General features: G+C 38.4%; 3 protein-coding genes across 3 annotated transcripts; all 3 read left to right on the forward strand.

Moving 5' to 3' along the window:
* Positions 1-4191: 4191 nt before the first annotated feature.
* On the forward strand, positions 4192-17456 carry tpo (thyroid peroxidase). Its single transcript, XM_074692583.1, has 13 exons — positions 4192-4411; positions 6305-6392; positions 6506-6666; positions 6876-7005; positions 8042-8171; positions 9183-9386; positions 9822-10292; positions 11805-12063; positions 12701-12871; positions 13563-13800; positions 15548-15756; positions 15865-16038; positions 17025-17456. Exons 1-13 carry the CDS (start codon positions 4321-4323, stop codon positions 17036-17038), a joined length of 2340 nt encoding a protein of 779 aa, XP_074548684.1. The 5' UTR covers positions 4192-4320; the 3' UTR covers positions 17039-17456.
* A 1769-nt stretch (positions 17457-19225) lies between these two features.
* cd93 (CD93 molecule) lies at positions 19226-21117 on the forward strand. Its single transcript, XM_074692585.1, has one exon. It carries the CDS (start codon positions 19317-19319, stop codon positions 21114-21116), a length of 1800 nt encoding a protein of 599 aa, XP_074548686.1. The 5' UTR covers positions 19226-19316; the 3' UTR covers position 21117.
* A 558-nt stretch (positions 21118-21675) lies between these two features.
* Positions 21676-23607, forward strand: LOC141806886 (thrombomodulin-like). The gene has a single exon (XM_074692587.1). It carries the CDS (start codon positions 21676-21678, stop codon positions 22786-22788), a length of 1113 nt encoding a protein of 370 aa, XP_074548688.1. The 3' UTR covers positions 22789-23607.
* The last annotated feature ends 3203 nt before the right edge of the window (positions 23608-26810 follow it).

Genomic DNA, 26810 nt, shown 5'->3' on the forward strand with positions numbered 1-26810 from the left:
TGTAAATGTGCTGATTTCCTAACTTAATAAAAAATGTTCTCTCAGCTGTCATCCATATTTTTTCTTTGAAGGCTGCCAAAGAGCCTCTTAAACCGACAGGTGAAAGGACTCAAAATCTCCCTCAAATGCACAAGAGGCTCAGTATTTTGTGCACTTAACTAACAACACAAAGGAGAATGCTGAAGTTTAAGAGCCATCACTGCTCTGTTTTTGGCTGTAAACAGCCACATAGTTCCATGCACAAGCTTCCTGTCTTGGAAGAAGACAAGACTAAGTGGCTAGAGTCCATTTCTCAAGGAAATGTGCCAGCTACACAGTAAAACTGTGCATGTGTGTGTTAGTCACTTCACGGTCGACTGCTTTTCCAACTTTGGACAGTCCAAGAGAGGGCTAGTGAATAGACTGGTCCTGAATCCAGGTGCATTACCAACCATCCACCAACAAACCTCGGACCCTGGAAATGTGAGTATTTTAAATGCTGTGAGCTGTGGAGCAGATGTAAGAGCTTTTCCTCAGTGTCCCCCCTGTCTCTGTGTTAGCTTCAGGATGCTAACTGTAGCTGCGGTTAGCGTGTTGTTTTAGCCTGTAATATAACGGTAAATGAGCTTCGCTGTTTTCTAAACATTGTGCACTCTGAGCTCGTGGCGCCGCTCTCAGTGACGCGGAAGAGCAGGGCGGTATCAGTGGTGGCTCATTTACATATGAAGGCCACGCCCACTAAATCAGAATGTTCTGAACAGAGGGGCTATGAGAGCCTGGAAACAATGCTGCTGTGCTTGATTTATTGGCTTTTTGGACCAAAACATGTTACTACCATTTCATGAAGACATCAATGATCCATATTAAACTGCAGAAGAGGAGCAGAATATGGGACCTTTAAAATTTGACCCATTGCCCTATGAAATCTAAATGATTAAAGAGAAGTTTTTACACGCTTACAGACCTGTACCTTTTTTTTCTCTTAGCTGTGGGAACCCCTCCTGGATGCTGCTTCAGCTCACACTGCTTTTAGGTTTGGACCAAAACAAGTTTTAGTTTTTTTGAAGGCATTGTTTGGTGCCAAATAAATGCCAGAGAGAATGTGTATATTACAGCACAGTAACACCTCAAAACTCGAACAGTCTGGTGTAAAAAAAAAATTAAAGAAGTGATGAGAAGGATGTGACTAAAACTGTTTCTGCTACATCTAATTATCCAATCTGAAAGAGAAGACAAAAAATCCAGAATCATAATTTATCATTTAGTGGACACGAAACCCACCTCTCAATAGAAAGCTACATACACACAGCAAAACTGCTCCAACCTGCCATGTCAGAAAGATTTGTTTATGGATGATTTACTTGAATTCTTCACTGATATTCAACCAGGGTCAGTAAGAAGAATGTATAGCAAGCTTTAACCGGGATGAACTTTGAACTGCTGTCACAGTCACTGTTGACTGCTGTTGCATACACACAGCATCATGAAGTGACATCAGCAACATGTCAGCACAAACGTCAAGCACACTTTTCAGTTATCAGTGGGCTGTGACCTTCAGAGTCAACTGCCTTGGTAGCAGTGGACCTTGAACATAAATTCAAGAGAAGTTTAAAAAACGTCTCCAAGGGCAGTGTCTCAGTTTGAGTCTGCAAAGTCTTCAGGTATGTAAATAAATACCTACAGACACAGTTTCTGCTTTGACAGTAAGGCCCTATAGTTAGAGCTGCTTGATCCACACCACTCAGTGAGAAACCATTATCATGGTAAATGCTTGGTGATTCTAAATTATCTAATTTAACTGTAAATGTGTGTGTGTGTGTGTGTGTGTGTGTGTGTGTGTGTGTGTGTGTGTGTGTGTGTGTGTGTGTGTGTGTGTGTGTGTGTGTGTGTTAAAGGTTGTCTCCATATGACAATCCTGTGATTGACTGGAGACCAGTCCCGCTCCCCGCTTCTCACCCAAATATGCTCCAAGCCACCCGCTTGAAAATTCATTCATTTTAAGTATAAAATGAATGAATGAATGAATGAATGAATGAATGAGTGAATGTGATGATTAAACAGATTAGGAAATGGATAATGTTCATCTGTGTTATCTTCACCTGCTGTAAATCTGCTAGGGTCATTTCACTTATTTGTTTGATTATTGTCATAAAAATATTGTGTTGTGCCCAGTGTTGGGTGTAACGAGTTACAAAGTACCGTGTTACAGTAACGTAACTACTTTTTTTTTGTGTATAAAGTAATGTAACGTGTGTTACTACTTAAAATACAGTAATGAAACAAAGTTCGTTTTTCAGTTGGGCACAACATTTTTTTCCCAGGGACTGATTTGACAGCAACACTGCCTCAGCTGCGCAAATGCGCCATAGTTGCCCCCTCTGCAACAGCATGTTGAGAGCAGTCAGTCATCATGGCATTATTGTTTTTCTTGTCAAGTGCTCTGTGGCATTTTTCAAAATAAAGAGCACAAAAGTATTACCTGTTATGTGCTCCGTAGTAGAACTTCATGTAGGCGTATAAGCAATTGGGAAATGAGATGGGGTTCTGCTCAAAGTCGAGCATCAAAAAAGTAACGTAAAAAGTTTCTTTCCATAGAGGGTAACTAAGTAAAGTAAGAAGTAAGGGACTACTTTTTCCAAAAGTAATGTGTAATGAGCAAACACTACTTTTAAAAGTAACTTCCCCAAAATTGGTTGTGCAAAAAATAAAATAATAATAATAATAATAATAATAATAATAATATTATTATTATTATTATTATTATTATTATTATTATTATTATTATTATTATTATTATTATTAATAATAATAATAATAATAATAATAATAATAATAATAATAAATGAAATAAAGTTTAAGTTTAACTTTTAACATGATTTATAAAGTGCTCCTCCTCCCAGGAAATTATATAAAGGAGTGTGGAACAAGTGGTAAGAGTTGGTAATTAGTCAGGGGAGTACGGTGGCCGGTAGGTGTCAGTTGATTTCTAAAAACACAATGTGAACACAACAATACAAATGCAAAAACTAAAACATGAATTCAAAAGCCGCAACACAATTTATAGTTCAGTTATGCTAACGGACACAGAAAACACAGTACATGATTGTTTTCTTTTTTTAACCTCAGCTTTGATAAATGTAGCTTTAATGCTTATGTTATCGATTAATAAAGCTAAATATAAGATGACATATTTTGATGTTAAATGAAAAAATATAAGTACTATGAAGGATTTTACAAGATGAGACCCCTATGAAGCTTTATTTATCATGGATGAAGTTAAAAGAGATAATCATTCACTTATTTTTTGCAACTTTTCAGTGTCCGTTGAGAGAACTAACCTCTTTAACTTTGGTTGTGGTTGTACCCATTGTGTCTTTGCTCTTACATTAATGTTGTGGCTTTTGCAAATCGTCTGACACCCACTGGCCACTGTAGGGAAGAGCCTTACTGTTTTTGACCTTTTTTTCTCCTTCTCCTCTTTTATTTATTTGGCTCAAGTGACCAACTCAGAGAGCTTTCATCAAATACTTTGAATAAGTGGTGAAAAAGTGAAACACGGAAGATCGATAAATTGTCATGCATTATCCAACATGAAATTCAGATTCATAGCCTGATACAGCCCACTTACTTGCTCTACACTTTTACAAAAATGCTTTAAAAGTGCTTGAAAAGAGCTATATTATGGTAAGCCAAAGCATTTTGTTTTTTAATCAAGGTTTTGACAATGTCATACATAATCTGAAGTCACAATACTGGAAGTCATGCATTCCTGTAGTCAAAATATGACTAGTCATAATGTTCCATTAACGTTTGTCTCTTATCATAGTGAAGTCAAGTAAGCATCAGTAATGAAGTCTGTAGAAGGTTGAAAGGATTATATGAATGCACAAATACATCAGCTCTGTGAACAGTAAAAAGTGAAAAATCACACAAACTTTTCTCTTTAACACAGATCCTTTAGTCTTCATATTCTGTTAGTTTTCAGTGTTATGGGTTAATTGGTTATTCAGTGGTTTTGTTAAAGCACAAACTATTTTTGAGAAAACATTCCACTCACACAGCTAAACAGACCCTGAATGGGTACTGATAGTGACCCTATCATTTAAAACAAGCAGGATCCACCGAGGTACTACGCTAATGTTAGCAAAACAACACAAAATAACCAGTGAGCTGAGGAGAAGAGGAACCCTGAGAATCTGTGAGATTCTTCAGTGTGAGCACGCTCACTTGACCTCAGCTGGGCTTCCTGCCTGATATAAGGACGGGGCTGGCAGTTCACACAGCGTTTGATTCGTTGGGTGCTCCAAACATTGATGACTTCTTTGACCAGATTTCAGAGAAATGACTTTCTGCCTTAATGGATTTTTCCTCACTGTGTTCCTCTGCATTATTATGCAAAGTCTTCCAAATGACGAGTCCAGATATTTTAACAGTAAGTCAATCTTTTTCACTGATATTTAACGTATAATATGTGGTGAAAAATGTATTTCAGTGACTAGTTTTCATTGCAGTCATGTAATGATGGAGGAGAGCAACAAACAACCATTTCAAAATAGAAGCAAAATTTCTTATACATTTCCAGGAACTACAAAAATGTGGGAATAGATAAAACCATGGAGAGGTCGACCAAAAAGTTGATCATTTTGTTTCCATTTCCATATTGTTTCAGTACTCAGTGTACAGTGTACAGTACTCATACCACAAACACTCAATCTAAATGAACAGGTATTCATGCAGTAAACTGGTTTGGCTCGTGTGAGTGAAAATGTCACAGGATCTAAACTTTGTATAAAGCAATGAAGCAACTAATCCAAGAGTGAGGTGAGGTTGAGTTAAGAATAGAGGAAATAGCAGGTAAAAAAAACTTGTGCAAATTATAATTATTTCTTTTGAATATGTTCAATTTGAAGCATTTAATCAAATTCAGTATGTAATTTGCAAGGCCAAAAATTTAGGGGAACATTGTTTTTCAATGTATATTCACGTTTATACCATTTATATTGGGACCTAATCTATAGACCACTGGTAAACTTATTCAAGGGTGTTTTAACCTATTTTTTCCTATCACTTTTTTTTTAAAATCCTTCTTCTTTACCACTGAATATCAATCTATAGATATGAAAATTAACCAAGTGCTTTTAACAACCATTGTACACAAACAGAGAGAGTGATAGTTGTATACAATGACAAAGTATTGAAACACTGAGTTAAATTATACAGTTGTAGTTGTCTCTGGTCCAATCCTGATGGTTTTCATTAAGTTTACAACTGGTTCCTCTTTACTTCTAATTGATAAAGGATTTTTTTTTTTTTTTTTTTTTTTTACCTTTGAATGACTTTGCTGTGCTTTTGGAGGTCTCATGATGTCATCCTGAGGTTGCTGAGTGACATTCAACCGAGACTAACGGTCATCCCAGTCAGAGGGGAGACATTTTTGACCTCAGCTGGTCTGTAGCTTTGTTGTCCTCCGCGTCTGCTGCTTGATATTGTTTGTAGGAACTGCAATCTTAGAAGTTTGAGGGATGAAAGCAGCCTGATGCTCATTATGTCCCTCTGTCAGTAAACCCAGTAATAAACCGGTTTCTTTTCTTTGTTTTCTTTCTCATTGTTTTATTATTACAAATAATCTTTAGGGTACAACTACAACTGTTCTTGCCACCCAACTGGTCCTGTCCCAAAAGACTAAAGCAGTGTTCAATCTGGACCACTTTGTCAAAATAATGTTAATTAACTTGCACAGTTTTATTTGGCGGTATGGTTCTGTTCTGGGACTCCATGCTCTTCCACGCACTTGAGTGGAAAGCCTGAGGCAGGAAGAGCACACCTTCCTGCCCATCATAAGCCATCGTGAACTGCATAAGCAGGGAGCAACAATAAAAACTTACGTAGAATGAGGTGTGCTAGAGTTCCACAGACACTGGATTAGAATGGCTGTAAAATGTGTAGAGATGGTGATTAGGGAAAAACACTGTGGTCTCTTAGTTTTTTTTCCAGAGCTGTACCAGGGTCCATGTTGACTGGAGGGAATGTTAAACATTATGAGTAAAACGTCAGTCATATTTCGATTCTATCTGGTAAGAATTAAATCATATTTAAGTTGCACAAGCTGATTAAGAAAATGGTCCAAGCTAGTAAAATAATTTTCCTCATCCCTGTCAGATCATACTTGTGAAGGGCCGAGAAAATCCAATGAAAAAGTGACTGTTTTTATGCTAGTGTGTGTGTGTGTGTGTGTGTGTGTGTGTGTGTGTGTGTGTGTGTGTGTGTGTGTGTGTGTGTGTGTGTGTGTGTGTGTGTGTGTGTGTGTGTGTGTGTACATCCCCAGCCACAGCTGTTGGAGAACTGCTTCTCTCCTCGTATCAAGAAAGCCTTCAAACTGTACATGAAGCAGCTCTGGCCCACTCAAGGCGACGGTAACAAGTCTTTACATAGAACCTGCTTCTTCTTTTGAACTGGAGTATTTATATTCAGAGAGGACAGAGGACACTAAAGCTTTACATTTGTGTGGATATTTTTTTTTATCCAGACGAAGCCCGTCCACAACTCCAGAAATGGTGTTTACTTTCTTCAGACAAATGGAGACGGAGACTCTGGAGATTTCTCAAGCCGCAGAAATTTTCCAGACAACTCTCCAAGTCTTAAAGAACAAAGCCAAACAAAGACGTGTAAGAAATGCCTCGCCACCAGGTAGGATTACTTTCCTTTATTAACCCAAAACATTTATATGCAACTGGACACCATACAATTACACATTTTATAATTTCTGGTCCACAAATAGCCTTACAGGCAGACAGTATTTACTCATCTACTTTAAATCATTCCAAATGAGTGATAAAGTTTTTATGGAGCTGAGTTCATAGGAACTGACTCATTCTCTTGTTTTTTCACCTTTTCAGCTCTGCTCTCATGGAAAGATGTGGAGATGATAGCAGAGCTGTCACAGTGTCCTCCTGTAACACACCCAACGATCTGCCAACACAGTCACCTCAACAACTACCGCTCCATGTCTGGTCTGTGCAACAACAGGTAGTGGAGTGAATCATAGGTTTTATAAATCAATAAAGATCACACTGACAGGGTGTAACTGTGAACGGTTTAAGGAGAAATCATTCAAGTAAACTTTGACTTTTACTATTCTCTCCTTATTTCTTCTCCTGAATTACATCAGCCATGCCTGTCAGTGGGTCATAGCTTCTTTGAATCAATCATCCAAGACTTTGATTTTAGGTTTATATTCTGCTAACCTGAAATGGAAGTTTATTTATTCCTTTCTGATGTAACTGCTAGGGGACACTTTGTTTTTTTAGGAAGTGTTTTTCATTGGGTAAGTTTACTTCTTAATTTCAATTTCTGCGGTGGAGATGCAATTTTAAAAATCTAAATTTATAACATTTTGTCTTGGAAATTGGGGATGTATACTATCTGATTCATTATTTGGTTAATGAATTAATTAATTTGTCGATCAATAAACAAATAGTTAACATGAAACCCAAAAAGTTCTTTGGAATTGTTTATTGAATGTTTATAAATGGCTTTTTTTTTTTTTTTTTTTTTTTTTAAATCATTTCACTGAACATTTCCACGGACAGTGATTTTAGACAAGGTAAACTGAACTTGTGATAGAAAATTAGCTTTTTTCCTCATTTAACTCTCCTTATCAACATTTTGCATTGGACACAGTTAAAATAAATGTTAAAAAAAAAAAAAAAAAAAAAAAAAAAAAAAAGGAAAGTTGTAACTTTTAGCACTGCTGCTATCATTACCACTACTCGTGCCATTTTCTTGGTAGCGTTTGATAACTTAAGTATGCACAGCAATTATCACACTAGCTTGGGTACTCTTGTCTGAATTGTGTATTAGGGTCTAACCTTACATTTCTATGCTATATTATCTAGAAAAATAGCATGCTAACAGAAACAAACAACTGAACATAGTTTTTTTTCTTCAATGCCAATATGTTTATTCAAACAGCTCAAAAACCTTTGTGGTTGAAACAAGCAAGGCCTTATCCTGATTGTCTTTTGGTTTCAACTGTGGCACCCTAAATGATACCTTCTGACAGGCAAAATCCTCTCTGGGGAGCAGCCAACATCCCTTTGGCCAGATGGCTTCCAGCTGAATATGAGGACGGAGTGGGAGAACCCAAGGGCTGGAACAGAGGACGACTTTACAATGGACATCAGCTTCCTCTGGTAAGCTACAGACTGCTGGTTCGATACACTCAAAAATCATTGGGGGGGGCTCTTCTGCAAAAGAAATAAATAAATGAATATAAAATGAAGTGCCCACTATCTCTGCAGTAAATTAAAAGTGAATCAGTCATAGAAATAATTTCTGCTGAATCAGAACAGAAAAGATGATCTGTGAAAGACATTTGTACTATTTTTTTGGTCCTGATTTTGTACTTTACACAGCGTGACTTCAACTGCAGAAAATTATATAAAAATAACAGTCTGTCATTGTTGCAAAAAATACTTAGAGCACCTCTAAGACTTTTTTTGCAGGTTATGTAACTGTCTGAAAATAATACTGATGCCTTAATAAGATAACTAACAACAAGAGTGAGTCTGTAGTTATTTTAATACATTAGTTTCCTGCAGTGTTATACAAGTTTTCTACAGGGGCTTTCTAAAAATATATTTTTTTGCACTTGATGATTATTTCAAGTTCTCATGACCCTTTGTGCTACACACTGTTGTTCCCTCTTTTTCACCAATGTAAAACATATATGTATATATTTCATGTAGTGCCATGTAAGGCATGTTTGACACATGTTAATGTACTAATAGCAGTGGGTTAAATTTGGAGTCCAGTATTATCCCTATAGTTTCAGTCTTGACTAGATTTTGTGTTGTATCATTTTTAACCAGATGACAACTTTGTATTGGGGGCAATTAGGAAATGAAAGAACATGTTTTGACAGAGCTTAGTCTTTTATAAATTCATGGAAATTTATGATTTTTTTTTGGCATAACTTGTTCATTGAATTACATATCAGCTCACAAAGTCAAGAAGCGATCTATTATACTGGCACTGGGACGTGATCAGCCTTGACCAGATTACATGTTACATGTTTAAACTTTCAAAAACAAGTCTACTGATATTTAAAAATCTCCACAGTGATAAGTAGGGAGAAATTAATGTTATGTTGTAAAGTGTGATTCTGTTATAATCCATATTAACCAAATCACTTGTCTCAACAGCCAAGAGAGGTCAGCATGAAAGTAATGAGGAGCTCGTCCACACAGGATGATGAAGCCTATTCTCACCTGCTGGTGGAGTGGGGCCAGTACATTGACCATGATATAACTTTCACACCACAAAACACTCAGAGTGCTGCCTTTTTGACCAGCGTGGACTGTTTGATGACATGTGAAAATATGCACCCGTGCTTTCCCATACTAAAGGTAAGTCACGAATACAATAGCAGATGGCTATTGAGATATAGCGCTTCTCTAGGCTTCAGACCACTTAAAGCGCTTTTATGTTCCAGGTCACATTCACCCATTTAACAATTCACACCACATCCATACACTGATGGTAGAGGATGCTGTACAGCTCCATCAATATTAACTAAACCCATTTACACACTGATGGCACAGTACTGGACAGGGGGCAGTCTGACTTTCTGAACTCTTCTCATATGGAGTTAAGAGACGACTGATTCTTCAAAATTTATAAAATGACACATATTTCAGAAGATCACTTATTCCCTTTCTTCTTGAATGCTAATGCTTATGACCTCATAAGTTTTCACTGATGTTGTTGATTTCCTAACGTTGCAAATGTAAATACTTGCCCATGTAAATCCAAACAGTTCTCTTCTCTATGATATGGCTCAGGAAGAGGGCTGCATGCCATTCGCCCGCTCCATCCCCGCCTGTTTCACCAATCTTGGGTCTGATATTGAACAAGCTCTGCAGAGACAACAGATGAATTCCATCACATCCTTCATCGACGCTTCAGTTGTGTATGGCAGCTCTCCAAAACTGGGTAGCTCCCTCCGTGACCTCGATGGTCGCAATGGAAAACTTGCTGTTAATACCCAATTCAAGGACCGCAGAGGAAGACCCTACCTCCCTTATGTAGCAATGCTTCCATCAGCTTGTCGCCAGGGCCCAGACGGGCAGAGAGTGGAGTGTTTCAGTGCTGGAGACAGTCGGGTCAACGAGGGTCTGCCCCTGGCTTCTCTACATATTTTGTGGCTGAGGGAGCACAACCGAATCGCAGAGGCACTGAAATACATCAACCAACACTGGAGTCCAGAGACGATATACCAAGAAACTCGCAAGATTGTCGGTGCTCTGCACCAGGTGAGTGACTAATTACTTAATTAACTTACCACTTGTGTTTCATGAGCACACTTATAAAGCCTAACGTATATTAATAGGGGCCCCTTGTTAAAGGCCCCATGTTCTGCTCCTTTTCTGCAGTTTAATATGGATTATTGTCATAGTTGCTATAGTCTTCATGAAATGGTAGTAACATGTTTTGGTCCAAAAAGTCAATAAATCAAGCACAGCAGCATTGTTTCCAGGCTCTCATAGCCCCTCTCTTCAGTACGGTCTGATTTAGTGGGCGTGGCCTTCATATGTAAATGAGCCACCTGAGCGGCACCACAAGCTCCGAGTGCACAATGTTTAGAAAACAGCGAAGCTCGTTTATCGTAACATTACAGGCTAAAACAACAGGCTAACCGCAGCTAAAGTTAGCATCCTGAAGCTAACACAGAGACAGGGGGGTCACTGAGGAAAAGCTCTTCCATCTGCTCTACAGCACAAGGCATTTAAAATACTCACATTTCCAGGGTCTGAGGTTTGTTGGCGGATGGTTGGTAATGCGCCTGGATTTAGGACCAGTCAATTCGCTCCAAAGTTAGTAAAGCAGTCGGCCGTGAAGTGACTAGCACACAAATGCACAGTTTTACTGAGTGTAGCTGGCACATTTCCTTGATAAACGAACTCAAGCCACTCAGACTTGTCTTCTTCCAAGATGGGAAGCTATGTGGCTGTTTACAGCCAAAAACAGAGCAGTGATGGCTTTTCAATTTTGGCACTCTCCTCCCCACTGCTGAAGAGATTTGTCTCTAGCAGCAGGGAGGGGCTTCGGGGGAATATACTCTGGTGGATCAATCAGGTCAGACTTGCTCCTGATTGGTCAAAAAAGGGAATCATTGACGTCGGCAAATCCCCAAAATCCAAACAGCTCGTTTTAGGTCAGGACTTTACATTCACAAGCACTAGTAAATACAGGTTTTGTCATTGAATATCACATTTTGTGGGCTGGGAGGAAAGCCAGAGACCCACAAATTTCACTAAAAGACTTGATAAAGTAGTTTTTGCATAATATGGGACCTTTAATGTAGGGGAGACTTACATTCTTTCATAACAACTTTAGCAATGATTATGGCGCAGTATGAGCAGTGAAAATAATCCCTTATGTGAGTTTTCTCTATCATGTAGTATAAATTAATGCAAACTAATACTTAATCTGAGTTTCAACAAATTTTAACTCCCACTTTGTAAGAAGGGGGACCCCTGGTGGTGAATAGTGGCCTGTGTTAACAATGATGAGGACACATAGGATTCTTTGCAGTGAGCTTCGAGGATCCAAATGTAGAATCACGTTATTGAACAATAATATAGAAATACCCATATGCACCTTAATATACAAAGGTTTATGAAAGACTGTCAGTGATTTCCAAGTACAGTCACAAGCTGCTGTCACAGTTTTTTCTTTGGATAACTGGATACTTCTTTGACATTTCTTGTCAAAAATATTTTTTCAGTCATTTAATGACCTCCTCTATTGTCCCTTACTTTTAGATTATTACCATGAGAGACTATCTTCCAAAAATTATTGGACCAATATCATACGAACACTACATTGGACCCTATCATGGATACGATCCCACCACTGACCCATCAGCGTCCAATGTGTTTGCCACGGCAGCGTTCAGGTTTGGCCATGCCACCATCTCCCCGATCGTCAAGAGGCTTAATGAGAGCTTCCAGGAACATGAAGAGTTTCCTTCTCTGAGACTCCATAACTCTTTCTTTAGTCCATGGAGGATAGTCAGAGAAGGTTAGTGTAATCAAACAGTTTTTCTTATTTGAGTCATCAGGTTTTTTTCAAGCACAAGGACTATGCTGTAAAAGGATATAGAACGACTGTGTTTTGGTCAGATTTCGTTTTGTCAGGTCTGTGCCCTAGAAGCATTTGTTTCAGTTCAATTAACCGGACATAAGGTAGCGTAATAGACTTTTTCTTTCTGTAATTTATGGACGAGACAGGCCGATATCAATATGCCTTGTTCCTTTTTTTTTTTTTTTTTTTTTTAAGAGTGGTTGTTTTCGGGCTTTTTATGCCTTTTTTGGGGGGAGTACAAGACAGTATGAAAAATAAAGCAGAAAACAGGTGGAGTGGAGAATAACATGCAGGAAACACAGGCTGGATTTGAACCCAGGCCCGAATCTCATGGGGGCAGCCAAGCCATCTGTGCCCGTGGGTTCCTTTTTAAAAAAAAAAAAAAAAAAAAATCAGTTAATCACTGGTTTTGTCACAAAAAGAAGCATATGGACTAAATTCTAATTCCCCGCTAAATAATTTGAGAGAGAAGCATTAAACCCTCTAAAATGCAACATATTGTTTTTGTGTTTTTAAAACCATCTGTAGTTCAGATTCACAGCATTCTAACTGGTTTTGTTGTGGTTTCGTTTAGGAGGAATCGAACCAATCCTGAGGGGTGTCATTGGAACTGCAGCACAGGCAGCGAGCCCGGACATGCTGCTGACAGATGAGCTAACAGAGAGGCTGGTAGTCCTCAGACTGCCCCCACAAATGGACCTTGCATCACTGAATCTGCAAAGAGGACGAGACCACGCTCTCCCTGGTAGGAAGTCCGTCAAATTAGATCCAATGAAATCCCAAATCCTTAAAAGCAAGGCTATTGCTGTCATTTCTTTATAAAGCTATCCAACAAGCGCCAAACATGGTTTTGTTTCAAGGAGCCAATCGCAAATTTTGTGTATTTACTCTTTGAAAACATGTTACCTGCAAGTTAACAGTTCAAATATTAGGATCCTACATATAAGACAGAATTATTCAAAGCCTTTCAGCTGCTTCTAAAACTGACCCACTTGTTGGGATACACTGCACACTGAATAATGTGGTGTCAGGGTTTGACATGGAATGAAAACAACCACATTCCCTGATCCAATGCATCCACTCTGATCCTTGTTTGAACTTGCATCACAGGCAGCTTTTATTCACCAAAACTGACATGCATTGTGCAAGCACTTCTTAAACTTGAGCAATCTTGTGGTTTCATGAAAAAATTAGGCACCAGTTAGTGCCTGTAAAAGTTGGAAAGCCTTTTTTTTCCTCAAGAGATTTCAAAACTTCAGCTGTGAGCTCACGTTGACTGGATGGCTGCTGTTTTCTGTGTGTGTGCATTCTGTTGGAGAATCAAGTTTGACAGGCACTCTGAAGGTGTACAATGTTGTCCTTGTATAACTCTAGTTGAAAAACTAAATGCAAATGTGTTTATTTTTAATTTTACTGTGTTTGAATTTACTTCTTAGGATTTAACGACTGGAGAGCGTTCTGTGGCCTGCCAACCATAAAAACACTCAATGATCTGAAGGAAGTCGTGGGCAATGACAAAATTGCTCAGAAGATCCTAAAAATATACAAACATCCTGATAATATCGATGTCTGGCTTGGAGGACTTGTTGAAAAAGTGTTGCCAGACTCAAGAACTGGTTCTCTTTTCTCCTGTCTGATTGGAAAGCAGATGAAAGCACTTCGTGATGGTGATAGGTAGATGTAATGTTTGTCAAAGTTCAGAAAATCTTTCAACCAGTTTTGATACAGTGGGGAAAATAAGTATTGAATGTGTCGACTTTTTTCTCATCACATTTATTTCCAAAGCTGCTATTCAAAAAAAATTTCTACCAGACATTGGTATTAACTCAAATAATCCACACATAAAAAGAAATCACAACGTTTAGGTTCATAAACAATGATTATGTAGAATTAAGTACAATAACACAGGAAAAAAGTATTGAACACGCTAAATGAGACTCATCTAACACTTAGTGGAGAAGCCTTTGTTTGCAATGACAGCTTCCAGAAGCTTCTTGTATGTTTTAACTAATGGCCTGCACTGCTCAGGTGTGATTTTGGCCCATTCCTCTGCACAGACTGTCTTTAAATCTGGAATATTCTTTGGTGCCCTCTGGTGAACGCTTTTCTTTAGTTCTTTCCACAAATGTTCAATTAGATTTAAGTCAGGTGATTGACTGGGCCATTCTAATAGATAGATTTTTTTTTAAAACCATTTGAGAGTCAACTTTGCCGTGTGCTTTGGATGGTTGTCCTGCTGGAAGGTCCAGCCATGCCTCATCTTCATCATCCTGGTAGATGGCAGCAGATTCATATCAAGAATTTCCCCATACATGGCTCCATTCATTGCTCCGTCAATTATACGAAGTTTGCCAACACCATGAGATGAGAAACAACCCCATGCCATGATGCTTCCACCTCCAAACTTCACTGTTGGTGTAGTGTTTTTTGGGTGATGTGCAGTGTCATTTCTCCTCCAAACGTGGTATGTACTATGACAGCCCAAAAGTTCAACGTTGGTCTCATGTGACCAGACAACATTCTCCCAGTATTCTACAGGCTTGTCAAGATGCTGTTTAGCAAACTTTAAACCAGCTTCAACATGCCTTTTCTTGAGGAATGGATTCTTGCGGGCTGAGTGTCCATAGAAGCCATGGCGGTGGAGTTTTCTCTGTAACAATTGTACCTGCTGCCTCCAAGTCTTTCTGGAGCACATTCAGGGTGGTCCTTGGCTCGTTGAGTACTCTTCTGACTATCTTTCTGACTCCCTGGTCAAAAATCTTGCAAGGAGCTCCTGTGCGTGGCCTGTTGATGGTAAGGTGGTGCTCCTTCCACTTGTGAATAATGGCCCTAAAGGTGCTGACTGGAATATTCAGGTGCTTTGATATTAGTCTGTAACCAGTTCTATTCTGATGCTGAGCAACAAGCAGGTTGTGAATGTCTTCAGAGAGCTCTTTGCCTTTACCCATCATGAGGTGTGTCATATTTAACTGCTTGGTGAAAAAACAACCTTTTTTATAGGACCATCAATTTGCTGTAGCCCAGCTGATGTTGGTTTGCACTAATGCGAAGTTCAAGTAATAATTACTGACAGATTTCAGGTGGTATGGTGTATTTCCTTGCCAAAGTATACAGCCTTTACATGGTGTGTTCAATCCTTTTTTTCCTGTGTTATGGTACTTAATTCCACATAATCATTATTTATGAACTTGAATGTCTTGATTTTTTTCATGTGTGGATTATTTGAGTTAATACCAATAGCTGGTAGAATCTTTTTTTGAATTGCATCTTTGGAAATAAATGTAATGAGAATAAAGTTGAGTTCAATACTTATTTTTCCCCACTGCTTAACCTTGTATAAAGAATGAAACACATTTGTCAGTTTACCTGTATAAAGGTTTACCTGTGGAATAAGATGTGGGTAATTTTTTTCTTTTTTCAGATTTTGGTGGGAAGCTGAAGGAATGTTTAGCCAGCAGCAAAAGACTGAGCTTCTAAAAGGATCTCTCTCGCGTGTCATCTGTGACAACAGCAACATAAAGGAGGTTCCTGCTGACTCCTTCAGGTTTAGGAAATATCCCATTGATTACATCCCTTGTAGATACATTCCATCAATAAACCTTGAGGCTTGGAGAGAGGAGAAAAGTCCAGGTGGGTTTAAGGCACTGTCAGCCTGTTTGCAGCCCTGATATTAAATTTCAATCCATTTGAAAATCGTCATCATCATTAACTTGTACAACTTTTATCGTTTAACCACAGACTTGAGACGATGTGGCTCTCCAAGGGAGATCCAGAATGGGGATTTTATTTTGTCCTCTGTTTCTGGTAAAGTGGTTGCCCTTTACTCTTGTTACCATGGCTACAAGATAAAGGGTGCTGCTGCTATAGCTTGTGAGGGGAATCAGTGGAGTGGTCAGCCTCCACAATGTACAGGTGAATTATTTTCTTTAGACATGTATGACTCACATGTTTGTAATGAGCTCTTTATTTTTGAAAACATAAACAAGAGCATTTGTTGAAAGGTATACAGGTTGTGGTTTTTATGGCTTTAGATGTGCCAGACACACATCTATTCTTGAGCATACTGTGCAGTTTTACATAGGTACTACTGGAACTTGACTGCTATTCAATGACATTTATAGAACGGAGGAAAACATGTACAACTTTGATTTTGACCTAATTGAAACCAGTAGATGATTTTTTAAAACCTTATCTTACACAAGAAGCAAAGGGTTAGGTGTACTTTTAATTCTTTGAAAGCACTTATAAAACAACAGCCATAAAAATATGTTTAAGAATAAATTTGAAAAAATAAAGAAACAGAATGGTGTAGTTTGTAGTTTGAGACTTTAAAATGACATTTTTTCTTGTGTGGGAGTGAAGGAAACAGATTGTAGTGTTCAAGTCAGAGAGCAGTGCTTGTTTGTTTTAACGTTTGCAATATTTGTAAATGAGCAGTAAACCAAAAAAGGCACTTTGTACTGATTATGGAAACCTCCAGGGTAAATAGACATCTATAGAAACTAATCAGATAAAAAAATGTGATAAGCATCCCAGTCAGGAAGAAGCCATTACAGTGTGGCAAGATCTCACTGCTAAGGCAAGAACTCCACCTGTTGGGACTCAGTACTTTTGTAACAACCCAACCTCCTTACACTGTTTAAATAACCGAATGAACTCTCAGACATGACAAGCTGTTTGTTTGATGTAGTTTATGAAACTGCAAACCCAGAACTTTTTTTTCTATCATTTTAATTATGACAAGGAAAACCCCTGAGAAAACATTCAACATGGTACTGAGTTGAGTATTAGGTCACTGATTTCCAAGATGAAATCACTATGAAGTCATTAATAAGAACAAAGCTGTTTTTACAACAGTATGCAAAATTAACTATGCTTTCTTCTTTTACCTTTTACAGACAATCATCCCTAATTCATCGACCAAGCTGGAGGTCCTGCTGCTTCGCACTCTTAAAACCAAGCACAGGGAGATAGTACTTAACTTCTTGATTGTATAGGTGCTTTTTATTTTGAACATGGAGACATTTGAAATAAAATTATATGGTTGTACATGTAATTCTTCAAATTCTCTGATTGTTTTTTCTCCCCTTTTTCGGACTAGTGTTAGCATTTCAATTCTGTCCTGTAGTTGTAGCTGTATTGGTGACTCAACAAAGTAGGTGGTAAGGCACCTAAAACTGCAGATGTTCATAATTCCTACAGTGTCAACAGTCAGTGGAGGCATCAGGAGTGGAGCTGGACTGCAGCAGAAGGGGGAGGGTGGATGTGTGTGTAAGAGTGTGCGAGCAGGCGGGACGGGAGACACCACAGGAGAAGAAAATAAGCCAAACATTCAGTCATTCTCTCTGTAACCCGTTGATGCCTGTCATCACGAATTTGCAACTAGGAATGGGTATTGATAAGATTTTATCAATGGGTATTGATAAGATTTTATCAATACCAATGCTCTTATCAATTCTGCTTATCGATCCAATTCTTTGTCAATTCCCTTATCAATTCCTCTTGTGAATTTTCTCTGTAAAAAAAAAAAAGACTTTACAGGTTTTCTGGGTCAACAACAGTACATTGATTTTATAATTGAATAAATATGTAATTGGTCACTGGATCTGGATATATCTGGACGTAAATATACAGAAATAAGTACCAATAGTTTGTCATGTGATATATATATTGTTGACTGAAGTAGGCCATCTAGTATCTCAAAGTGGTTAAAGCATTATTTTAAGTTCCTGTGAGTATTTGACATTTGGGGTTGTCAGTATTGTTTATATATTGGAAATTTAACACATATTGACTGTAGTGAATAGGAATCGCCTGTGAGAGAGTAATGTACATTTCTTTGTGAGTTCAGTTCTCTAAAATAAAAATCCTGAATCAGAGTTTTATTAGTAAAGTATTACAATTTGCTAGGCTAAGATAGCCGCGGCAGACTTAACATAAGGTCCTGCAGCTCTGCATAGTGTAAAGAATTGATAAGGGAATCGTTAAGCACAACGGCTAATGATATCAATGGATTGAACCATTTCTTATCGATTGAAGCAGTTGATTTTCGATTCCCATCCCTATTTGGGACATACCCTGTCAGATCCTGATGCAGCTGAAAAGACCTTGGTATCTCATTATTACCTGTTGATTCATGTTCTAGACATACCAAGAACTGTATCAAATGTACTATGTCCCATTATATTGGTTAAACAGTAAACTTAGAAAATCTACATACACAACTTATTTTCAACTGTTGTATGTGCTTTATTTAAATGTACAATCTCCACTGAATTTAGCAAGTGTAAAAATGCAAAAACACACAACACCATTTTTTTAATGTAACTGTAAATTAGTTCAGGCAGTGATGGGTTAACTTTAAGAGCTTGGCTGGGTGATGATTTTAAATGAGACTTTAGTTCAAAAAAGGTTAGTTAGCCCTCGACTTAAAAAAACAACAACAAAAAACCCAAAACTATATCTATATATATTTGTGTGTGTGTGTGTGTGTGTGTGTGTGGGGGGGGGGGGGGGGGGGTTGTTTGTATATATCTTCAGAGTGCCTCACAGTGACCAGCTTACAAGCACAAGTGTGGGTGGAGGGTATCACGCTCTATTTCCTGTGATTCTTGTTTTGGCCTTTCCTGTGTTTAAGAAAACTCCGGAAATGTTGTCTAGGCTAACACAAGTGTTCTGGGCTTTCAGCACTCAAAAACAAAACATCACGGCTTCTTCAGCATTTATAAAAAAAAAAAAAGTTATTCAAAATCCCTGAAGTATATACAAATATTAGTATTCTGAATATATTTCAAATAAAACACTTTTCACTTTTACTTCAGTGGATTAATAGACTGGCGGTTTAAGTGAAATATTTAGATAACCTTTTTTTACTCGACATATTTTTGTATTCTTTCAATCCCTGTTGAAATATCAAAGTGCTGTAAGACTGACCTCTGCTTGTGCATGTATTGTGCGGCACCACAATTTAGGGAGTCACTAATGTGCAGGGAACCTTTTGCGACCGGAGACATCTGGAGAAGCAATCAAAACACAGCAGAGTCTGCCATTGTTTTCTATTTCAAAACGGAACCAGTCAGCACAGTTGAGGGAGCAAACTGCTAGCAAACATGGTTTCCGTCTTCAGTTTGCCAGACAGGATACAAGAACATAAATGTAGGTTTCAGACTCACACTTGTTCTGGACATTGAATGGACGAGCACATAGAGGAGACCTTTCACCCAGAAGTCCCAGGAATCGTTTGGACATCGGCTCTTTTTTTGATACCAATGGCGGTTATGTTTGTGGTTTTTGTACTCCTGCTAATGAAAATCATTGAGGGTCTAACTGGAGCTGAACATGGGACGCTGTGCAGCTCTGATGCTTGCCTCACACTGCATATGGACAGGGTCAGCTTTGAGATGGCCAGTCAGAGCTGTATCGACAAGGGAGGTTATCTGATGTCCATCAGAGACAGAGATGAAGCAGATGTGCTACTCCTGCTCCTTTCACAGATCAAACATCTGGACAGGTCCCTTAAACTTTGGATTGGATTAAAATTGCATCGAGGGGACTGCGTGTTAGCCGATAAGGCTCTTAAGGGATTCAAGTGGGTATCTGGGGAGACAGATTCCCATTACGCCAACTGGGTAAAAGAACCCGTCACCACATGCACAGAGGAGAGATGTGCAAGTGTTCAGTTTACTTCATTAGGGCAAAAACAACTGGAGTGGACTGCTGGATCTTGCAAAACCAGAGCTTTTTATGTATGTAAGTTTTATTTTCAGGGAATGTGTAAACCTTTAGCTCTGTTGGGGTCTGGACAGATAACCTATACAGCACCATTCTCAGAAGACCCACAAAACAGTGAGATGGAATTATTTCCTTTTGGAACATTTGCCAAAATTGTGTGTGGTGACCTGAAGTCTCACTTCTCTGTGTGCAAAGGGGCAGACGACATCTATAGTTGGACTGTCCCGGGTCCATTTTGCAAAGCAAAAGAGGAAAACTGCACGGTAAACAATGGAAAATGTGAACATCTGTGCTTTCAGGATGCTGATGAGACGCGCTGCATTTGTGAAGAAGGATACATCCTGGATGAGGATGGACTCACTTGTAAGAAAAACGACTTGTGTGACTCTGAAATCTGCGAGCATCAGTGCGTTGTCGGGGAGTCTGGATATTCCTGCAAGTGCCCTGATGGCTTGAGACTGGACGTAAACCAGCACAGCTGCTCTGACATTGACGAGTGCCAGTCACAGATCTGTGAGCCTCATTTGTGCACTAATACTCATGGCAGTTACAGCTGTATTTGTAAAGACGGTTACCAAATGATCAAGGGTGAATGCAATGATGTTGACGAGTGTGCGCAGTCAAGATGTGAACACACCTGCTCCAACAGTATTGGATCCTTTTCTTGTGGGTGTAATGAGGGCTTTAGTTTATCTGAGGATGGCTTTTCCTGTGTGGATATAAATGAATGTGACAGCAATCTCTGTCATCACCAATGTGTCAACACTGACGGCAGCTTCTTGTGCACCTGCCAGCATGGCTTCCACCTGGAAACCAATGGTGTCACTTGTTCTCCAGATTACAGAGAAACATCAGAAACACCATCAGATGACCAAGCCGAAGACGAAACACAAGAAAACTTCACAGACGTTTTAACTATACACCAAGATGAGCTCCAGCACCAGTCCCCTCAGTCTTACACACCAAAGCCTCCAAACCTGTTGAACGTCACCGACAGTGATCAGCAGAGCAGCAACATATCCTTGGTGACAAGTTTTGCCAAGACGGCTAATTCCAGAGTGATCATTTGCGTCCTGGGTTCACTCATTCCACTGCTACTTTTGGTGGCGGTAACCATAGCGATTGCTATCTTTAGATGCAGTCACTCACAGAAAGAACTGAAGAAAAATACCACCACAGATGGCTACTGTTGGGTGTCTCCTGGTTTGGATCCACGTTTGGAGAAACTGTATGAATCGATCTTGACTGATGACCTATGACACGCCAGTGGTGGAAAAGACAACTTTGATAGTTATGCAACTTTTTAAGTGTTAATATACAATTTCTCTGGGATGGACCATGCAGAATTACTTTATGTGTGTTCATATAATTTGAAGGGTTTTGCTATTGTTAAGGGGCTGTTCTGGTGACATGAAGGCCTTTTTCTTATAGGATAGCATTTCATAAAAGACAAACCCCTCCAAGCGTATTTTACACACCGTTCACCACATTTTATGCTGGTGTGATTATGATGTAATGATAGGCATCAAATGAATAGGCATGCATGTTAGTTAATAAAATCAAGTTGTATGATAATTTTATTTTTTTCTCAAGAAGTTGTTTGCCATTTATTTGGGGAATTGTGAATATTGCCATTACTATCCCTGGAGAAAAATAAGTCCAGCTTTATCTGGTTTCCTTCCTGTCTTTGTCTGAAAGGGGTGTTGCCTCCGGAGTAGGCTGTCACAGACTAAATCCCCCATTTGTTTTCTCTGCTCACAGCATGAGTCTTTACTGCACTACATCACCAACTGCTTAAAACTGACCCTGTTTTTCCCAATGACGACTATCACAATGGTGATTTGGATTATCTTTTTGTTGTCTGTGAAGACGGGATCCAGCCACAGGCAGAGAAACATTTGTAGACCTTTTTGTTCTGGGAGTGACTGTGTTACTTTGAACCAAGAAAGGGTGGATTTTAAAGCAGCTGAAGAGGCATGCCATGACAGGAAGGGAGAGCTGGTGACTTTTCAGAGTGAGATAGATGAAAACATCCTTCTCTATTTGAATCAAGAATTCAATGGCAACTTCTGGATTGGACTCTATTTACCTCCTGGCACCTGCAGTAACCTTTCAGCTCCACTGAGAGGTTACACATGGACCTCTGGTAGTACGCAAAGCAGCTCTATCCCATCCCTCTGCAACTGGAATGAAGGCTTAATAGTCTGCTCCTCACGGTGTGTGTCTCTTTCACATGATCTAAAGTTGATAGAGAGGTTGTGTACCGACAAAACCGATGGGTATTTGTGCAAAACGAAGCACAAAGATGCATGTCAGGTTCAGAAATCTACAGATTCCAGTTTTTTCCAGAGCTCTAAAGGCTGCTCAGCTGGTCCTTGTGAACATCTGTGCACAGATGTTACAGGGGGATATAAATGCTCTTGTTTCCAGGGATACACCCCAGACAGTGTTGACCAAAGGCGATGCAAAATACACTGCTCTGAAGAGAAATGCCCTGCAGTATGTCTAACAAACTCTGATAGCGAGTGTTCCTGTCCTGTTGGCTATATAGCTACCGAAAAAGTCTGTGAAGACATGGATGAGTGTTCGATGGATGGGTGTGATCAAGAGTGTAAAAACACGTTTGGGAGCTTTGTGTGCTCCTGTAGAGAAGGATTTGTGCTTAAAGATCAAGTGAAATGCGTTAAAGAAGCACACAATAAAAAATTTATGGTTGCAACCCCTATAACGATAAATTTTGTTAAACCAGTTTCTAAGAATAACACGTCCAAGAGTTCTGCTACTGCTGGTGGTTTTCTGTGGATATGGATTTTCCTCGCTCTGGCTGTAGTAGCCTTTATAATTGTTATAAGATTTTATGCAGTCAAGAGGGGAAGAGATCAAAATTTAAATCAACAATCTGCAGCTCCTGTGGAAAATATTGAGTGCTAAAATAAATTTCAAATGAGGATGTATGCCTGTGCATTCATACTTTGAGATGTATTTCTAATTCCTTTGGATTTTTTCGGAGTTACACACAACATAGGGGAGCTTCTTAAAATTAGAAAAAATCCTCAATTTTGAATTTTTAATTCCGCATTTCTTAATACTCCGACACATTTTGTAAGAAAATTCTTACATATTTTATCACTTATTACAAAATGCAGGCTCCCGCATGTAATGAGTAAATCAAACAATTTGTCACAAAATGCGTCCTTAATACATAATGAAGTGAAAATGTATTACTTTATTACCTAATGTGGCGTTACAAGGTGTAACTAACACCACATTATTACTATCAGGGCTGTCATTATGTTAAAATGCTGAGTCAGCATTTCAACATATTGTTTTTCCACTTGTAAAAACAAACAAACAAACAAACAAACAAACAAACAAAGAACAATAAAAAAAAAAACAAAACAACAAAAACATTTTCTTACTCAGCAAAGATATCCTGCTACAAGCTGTAGCTTTTTTGTCGTATTGGAGTAGGGGGACTGGGGCACTCAGTTTCTTTTATGAGCAGAAATAAGGAGAAAATTTACCTTAAAAAAAAAAAAAATCTTAATTCAATTTATATTCAAAGAACTTAAATGTTGTTTTAGTCACAGGTTGAACAAAAAATTTTGTTGACTGATTTAAAATGACAGTCATTTGTTTGTTTTGACGGGTATAATTAAAAAAAACAACAACCAGCGAGTTAATCTGTCAGATGAACTATGCTCAGTAGATAAGGATTAAGTATGAAGTTGAAAATTCACCCAAATAACACTGGCAAAACTGTTTACTTCTTGTAATGTTATTTCTTGTTACAAAAATGTTGATTTTTTTTTTCTATAAAGACATTGATGTTTGTACAAATATTAAACAAACTGCTTTGTAAATGAGTTTCAAAATGAGAGTGATTTGTATTTTTCCATTTGCTGTAATTCCTGAAACTTGGATTTAAATTTGTTCGTTCTTGTCCTTAGAGTGCCACCTAATGTTCATTTGAACAATTTCAGGGAAGGCACGTGGCTCTAAGACTTTCAACTCATTTTCTGTAGGTAAACATCACATTTATGCACATATTGAGGCACGTTTTCAGTTAATACATTCCCAAACAGAAAATTGCCAGGTCAAATTTAAAAAGAAAAAGAAATTAAAATAAGTCTCATGAATCAAGTCAGAGCTTACCTGAGAGGAAAAGAGCTAGAATGCATGGCCAAAATAATAAAGAAAATTGCCCTCTTGCATGCATTCTTTTAGTATTTTGGTTTTTGTTTCTATATAAATAAAAAGATCTAGTGAGAGACTTTGAGAAAGTTATTAACAATTCTGTCACCTGTTGCACGTCAAACCTATTTTGTTCTTAAAGCAGATTATCTGTTGTTATATCCTAGCATTATCCAATAATGGTGCTGACAGGATTAACTGTAGCTGCAGGCAGCAATTAAAACTGAAACTAAAACAATAACAAAGTTACAAAGCTTGTTTAATGAATAGTTTGGGAAGCCAAGTCAGCGAAACAATAGTAAATGATACATATGCATTTTGGTTTAAGGTTTATTTACAAGCCCAGGCCTTGGACTCTGCCCTGCACTGAGTCGACTCATTCACTGAAGATGAAGGGTAAGAAAATTACAACCAGTTCAGCCTCATATCAGGCTTGTTAACCCCTTGATGGCGGTTGTTGTGAATTTGCAGCATTTGTGACATCAGTTCTCAATGCTGCTGAAATGACCTTTGTATCCCACTAATGCCAACTGATTCATATTCTGCATACAATATCACTTATTTATATCTGTTGTATTTACAAACGCCTCTCAATTAGTATCTTTAGATCGCAAAAACACACAAAAATATGATGTTATCCATTGGTAAATTAATTCCGGCAGTAATGGGTTAATTAAAAGTGTTAAGGATAATGATTCTGTAAGGTAATGAAACAAACCATAGTCAAACATTGACAAACAAGCAGAGGAGTCTGGGAGAAAAAGGAGCACAAAAGGTGAGGAGGCTGGCCTCCTGGTTCCACCCACCAGGAAGTGGGAGAGATGTAGGTGAAGCTTTGTTTTTCCTTTCTTAGGTAATCTGAGGTAAAGGGACAGCTCACTGAGGGGATTTTCACAGTAAACATATAAAAGTGTTGGTGGACATCTATAAGACAACACAACACTTGAAGTAAAAAATGCAACAACAAACTGCACACTGCTTCCGTATTTGTGATGATCTACGAGCTGCATAAGGTTGAACTGTCTGATCTTCTTTTCAGGGCAACAATCAATTAAGAAATTAAGGAAATAAGTAAAAAATAAAGCTGTATGCCAGTTTTCTTTAACTGTACGCTGAAACATTTTTGGGTCTGTTTAATCAGGTTTATGTGTTTCAGTTACATGACAAATTTCCCTCTAGTTGAGTTCAGTCATTGTTATAAAAAACAAAAAACAAAAATACACTTCATCTAATGGAATCTTAGAGATTTTATGAGAATTTAGCTCATAAGTTTACTAATTTTACTTTAACAGCTTTTTGGTAATACTTCAAATAAATTAAGTATATTTTGATGTAAAGTTTCATTACAACTTATCAAACTTAATATGTATAGTCATGCAGATTAAATTGCAAAAACACACACTTTTCAATCAAAACTCATTGATGACAACCCAAACAGTTGAAGACATTCATACACATTTAGCTGCTGAGCTGTAGTTTATTATATGAACTAGGAAAGCTGTCAGCATGGCCACAGAAAAGGAGGAAAATCTGTATAATTTCATAAACTGTAAGACTCCAGTATGAAAAAATCTCTCTATAGACGGTGAAAAGTTGTTTCTGAGCAAGACCCTGAGGTCTTCAACAGGAGATCCGCTGCCCCTAGTGGCCCATGGAGGATCTGCATGGGGTCTGCAAGAAGTTAAAAAGAAGTGGTATGTACACCCACGCATACGTTGCACTACCCCACTGGGCCTAATGATACTAAAGGTTGGTAAAGTGGAGGCATAATGTGTATGTGTAGCTGATTAACTGACTGTGATTTTGGTTCTCCTCTTCCTCACAACAATCCTGAATGGACAGGGGAGAGTACGATAACCATCATCTCTGTCTCCCACAAAGCAGTCACACACCTTTCTGACCTCAACAGTCCACCACCTTGACCTTTGAAAGGACTTGGCCCATCAGGAAAACACAGGACAGTGCAAACATGCTGGCCAAACCAGCAGTAGTACAGTGTGTTCATTTCCACTGCTGCGAGGCTGCTTTCCTGTTTTTTCTATCTACCAGTTTTTTGTGACGATTTTTAGTGGCCCCATAAATAAATGTACTTTGTTCAATAAAGCTGTACTCTATCTTTTATTAGCTAATTGAGAATGTATAATTAATGATTTACTGATAGTAATAATTAACATAACACAGATTATCCAGGTGAAAGAGGGTTTGTACCAGCACACTCTGGTTTTGTCTGACATTTGATAGTTAGGGTCCCTGCGGACATAATCAGCCAATCACAACAGGAGGAGTTCCCCATTGATAGGTGACCAAAAGATACAATAAAGGTTGCCCTGTAGTTGAACATGTTTAAGTGACTGATAACCTCTGGTTACACAACGACATGAGTGCATTTTTTTTCTCAGCGCAGTTTATCCTTTTATTTTTGTACACCCCGTCCTGTCTGGTTTTTGGTGACAATAATCCGTAAATTTTCCATTTTTAAATCTTCTTTCAACTTCCAACAACCATTTTTTCCCCTTTTACTTATAAATGATATTGCAAGTATTAAAACTGTATTTCAGAACAAATATCTGCAATAAATATCTGATAAAATGAGAGATTAAAAATGCAAAGGGTGGAGAGATATGTGCCACATTTTAAGTGAAGCTCCCTGGATACAGCCTATCACAGGCAACAATTTTGTCTACGTGTGTTAAATTCGTCTGTCTTCGTAAAACACTCTTCACCTGCTTCTGTAAAACCAATACTGCACATTTCTGATG

The sequence above is a fragment of the Halichoeres trimaculatus genome, unplaced genomic scaffold (assembly GCF_033239565.1).
Source record: "Halichoeres trimaculatus isolate MK-OKI-2021-1 unplaced genomic scaffold, fHalTri1.1 fHalTri1_scaffold_17, whole genome shotgun sequence".
Taxonomy (NCBI): Eukaryota; Metazoa; Chordata; class Actinopteri; order Labriformes; family Labridae; genus Halichoeres; species Halichoeres trimaculatus.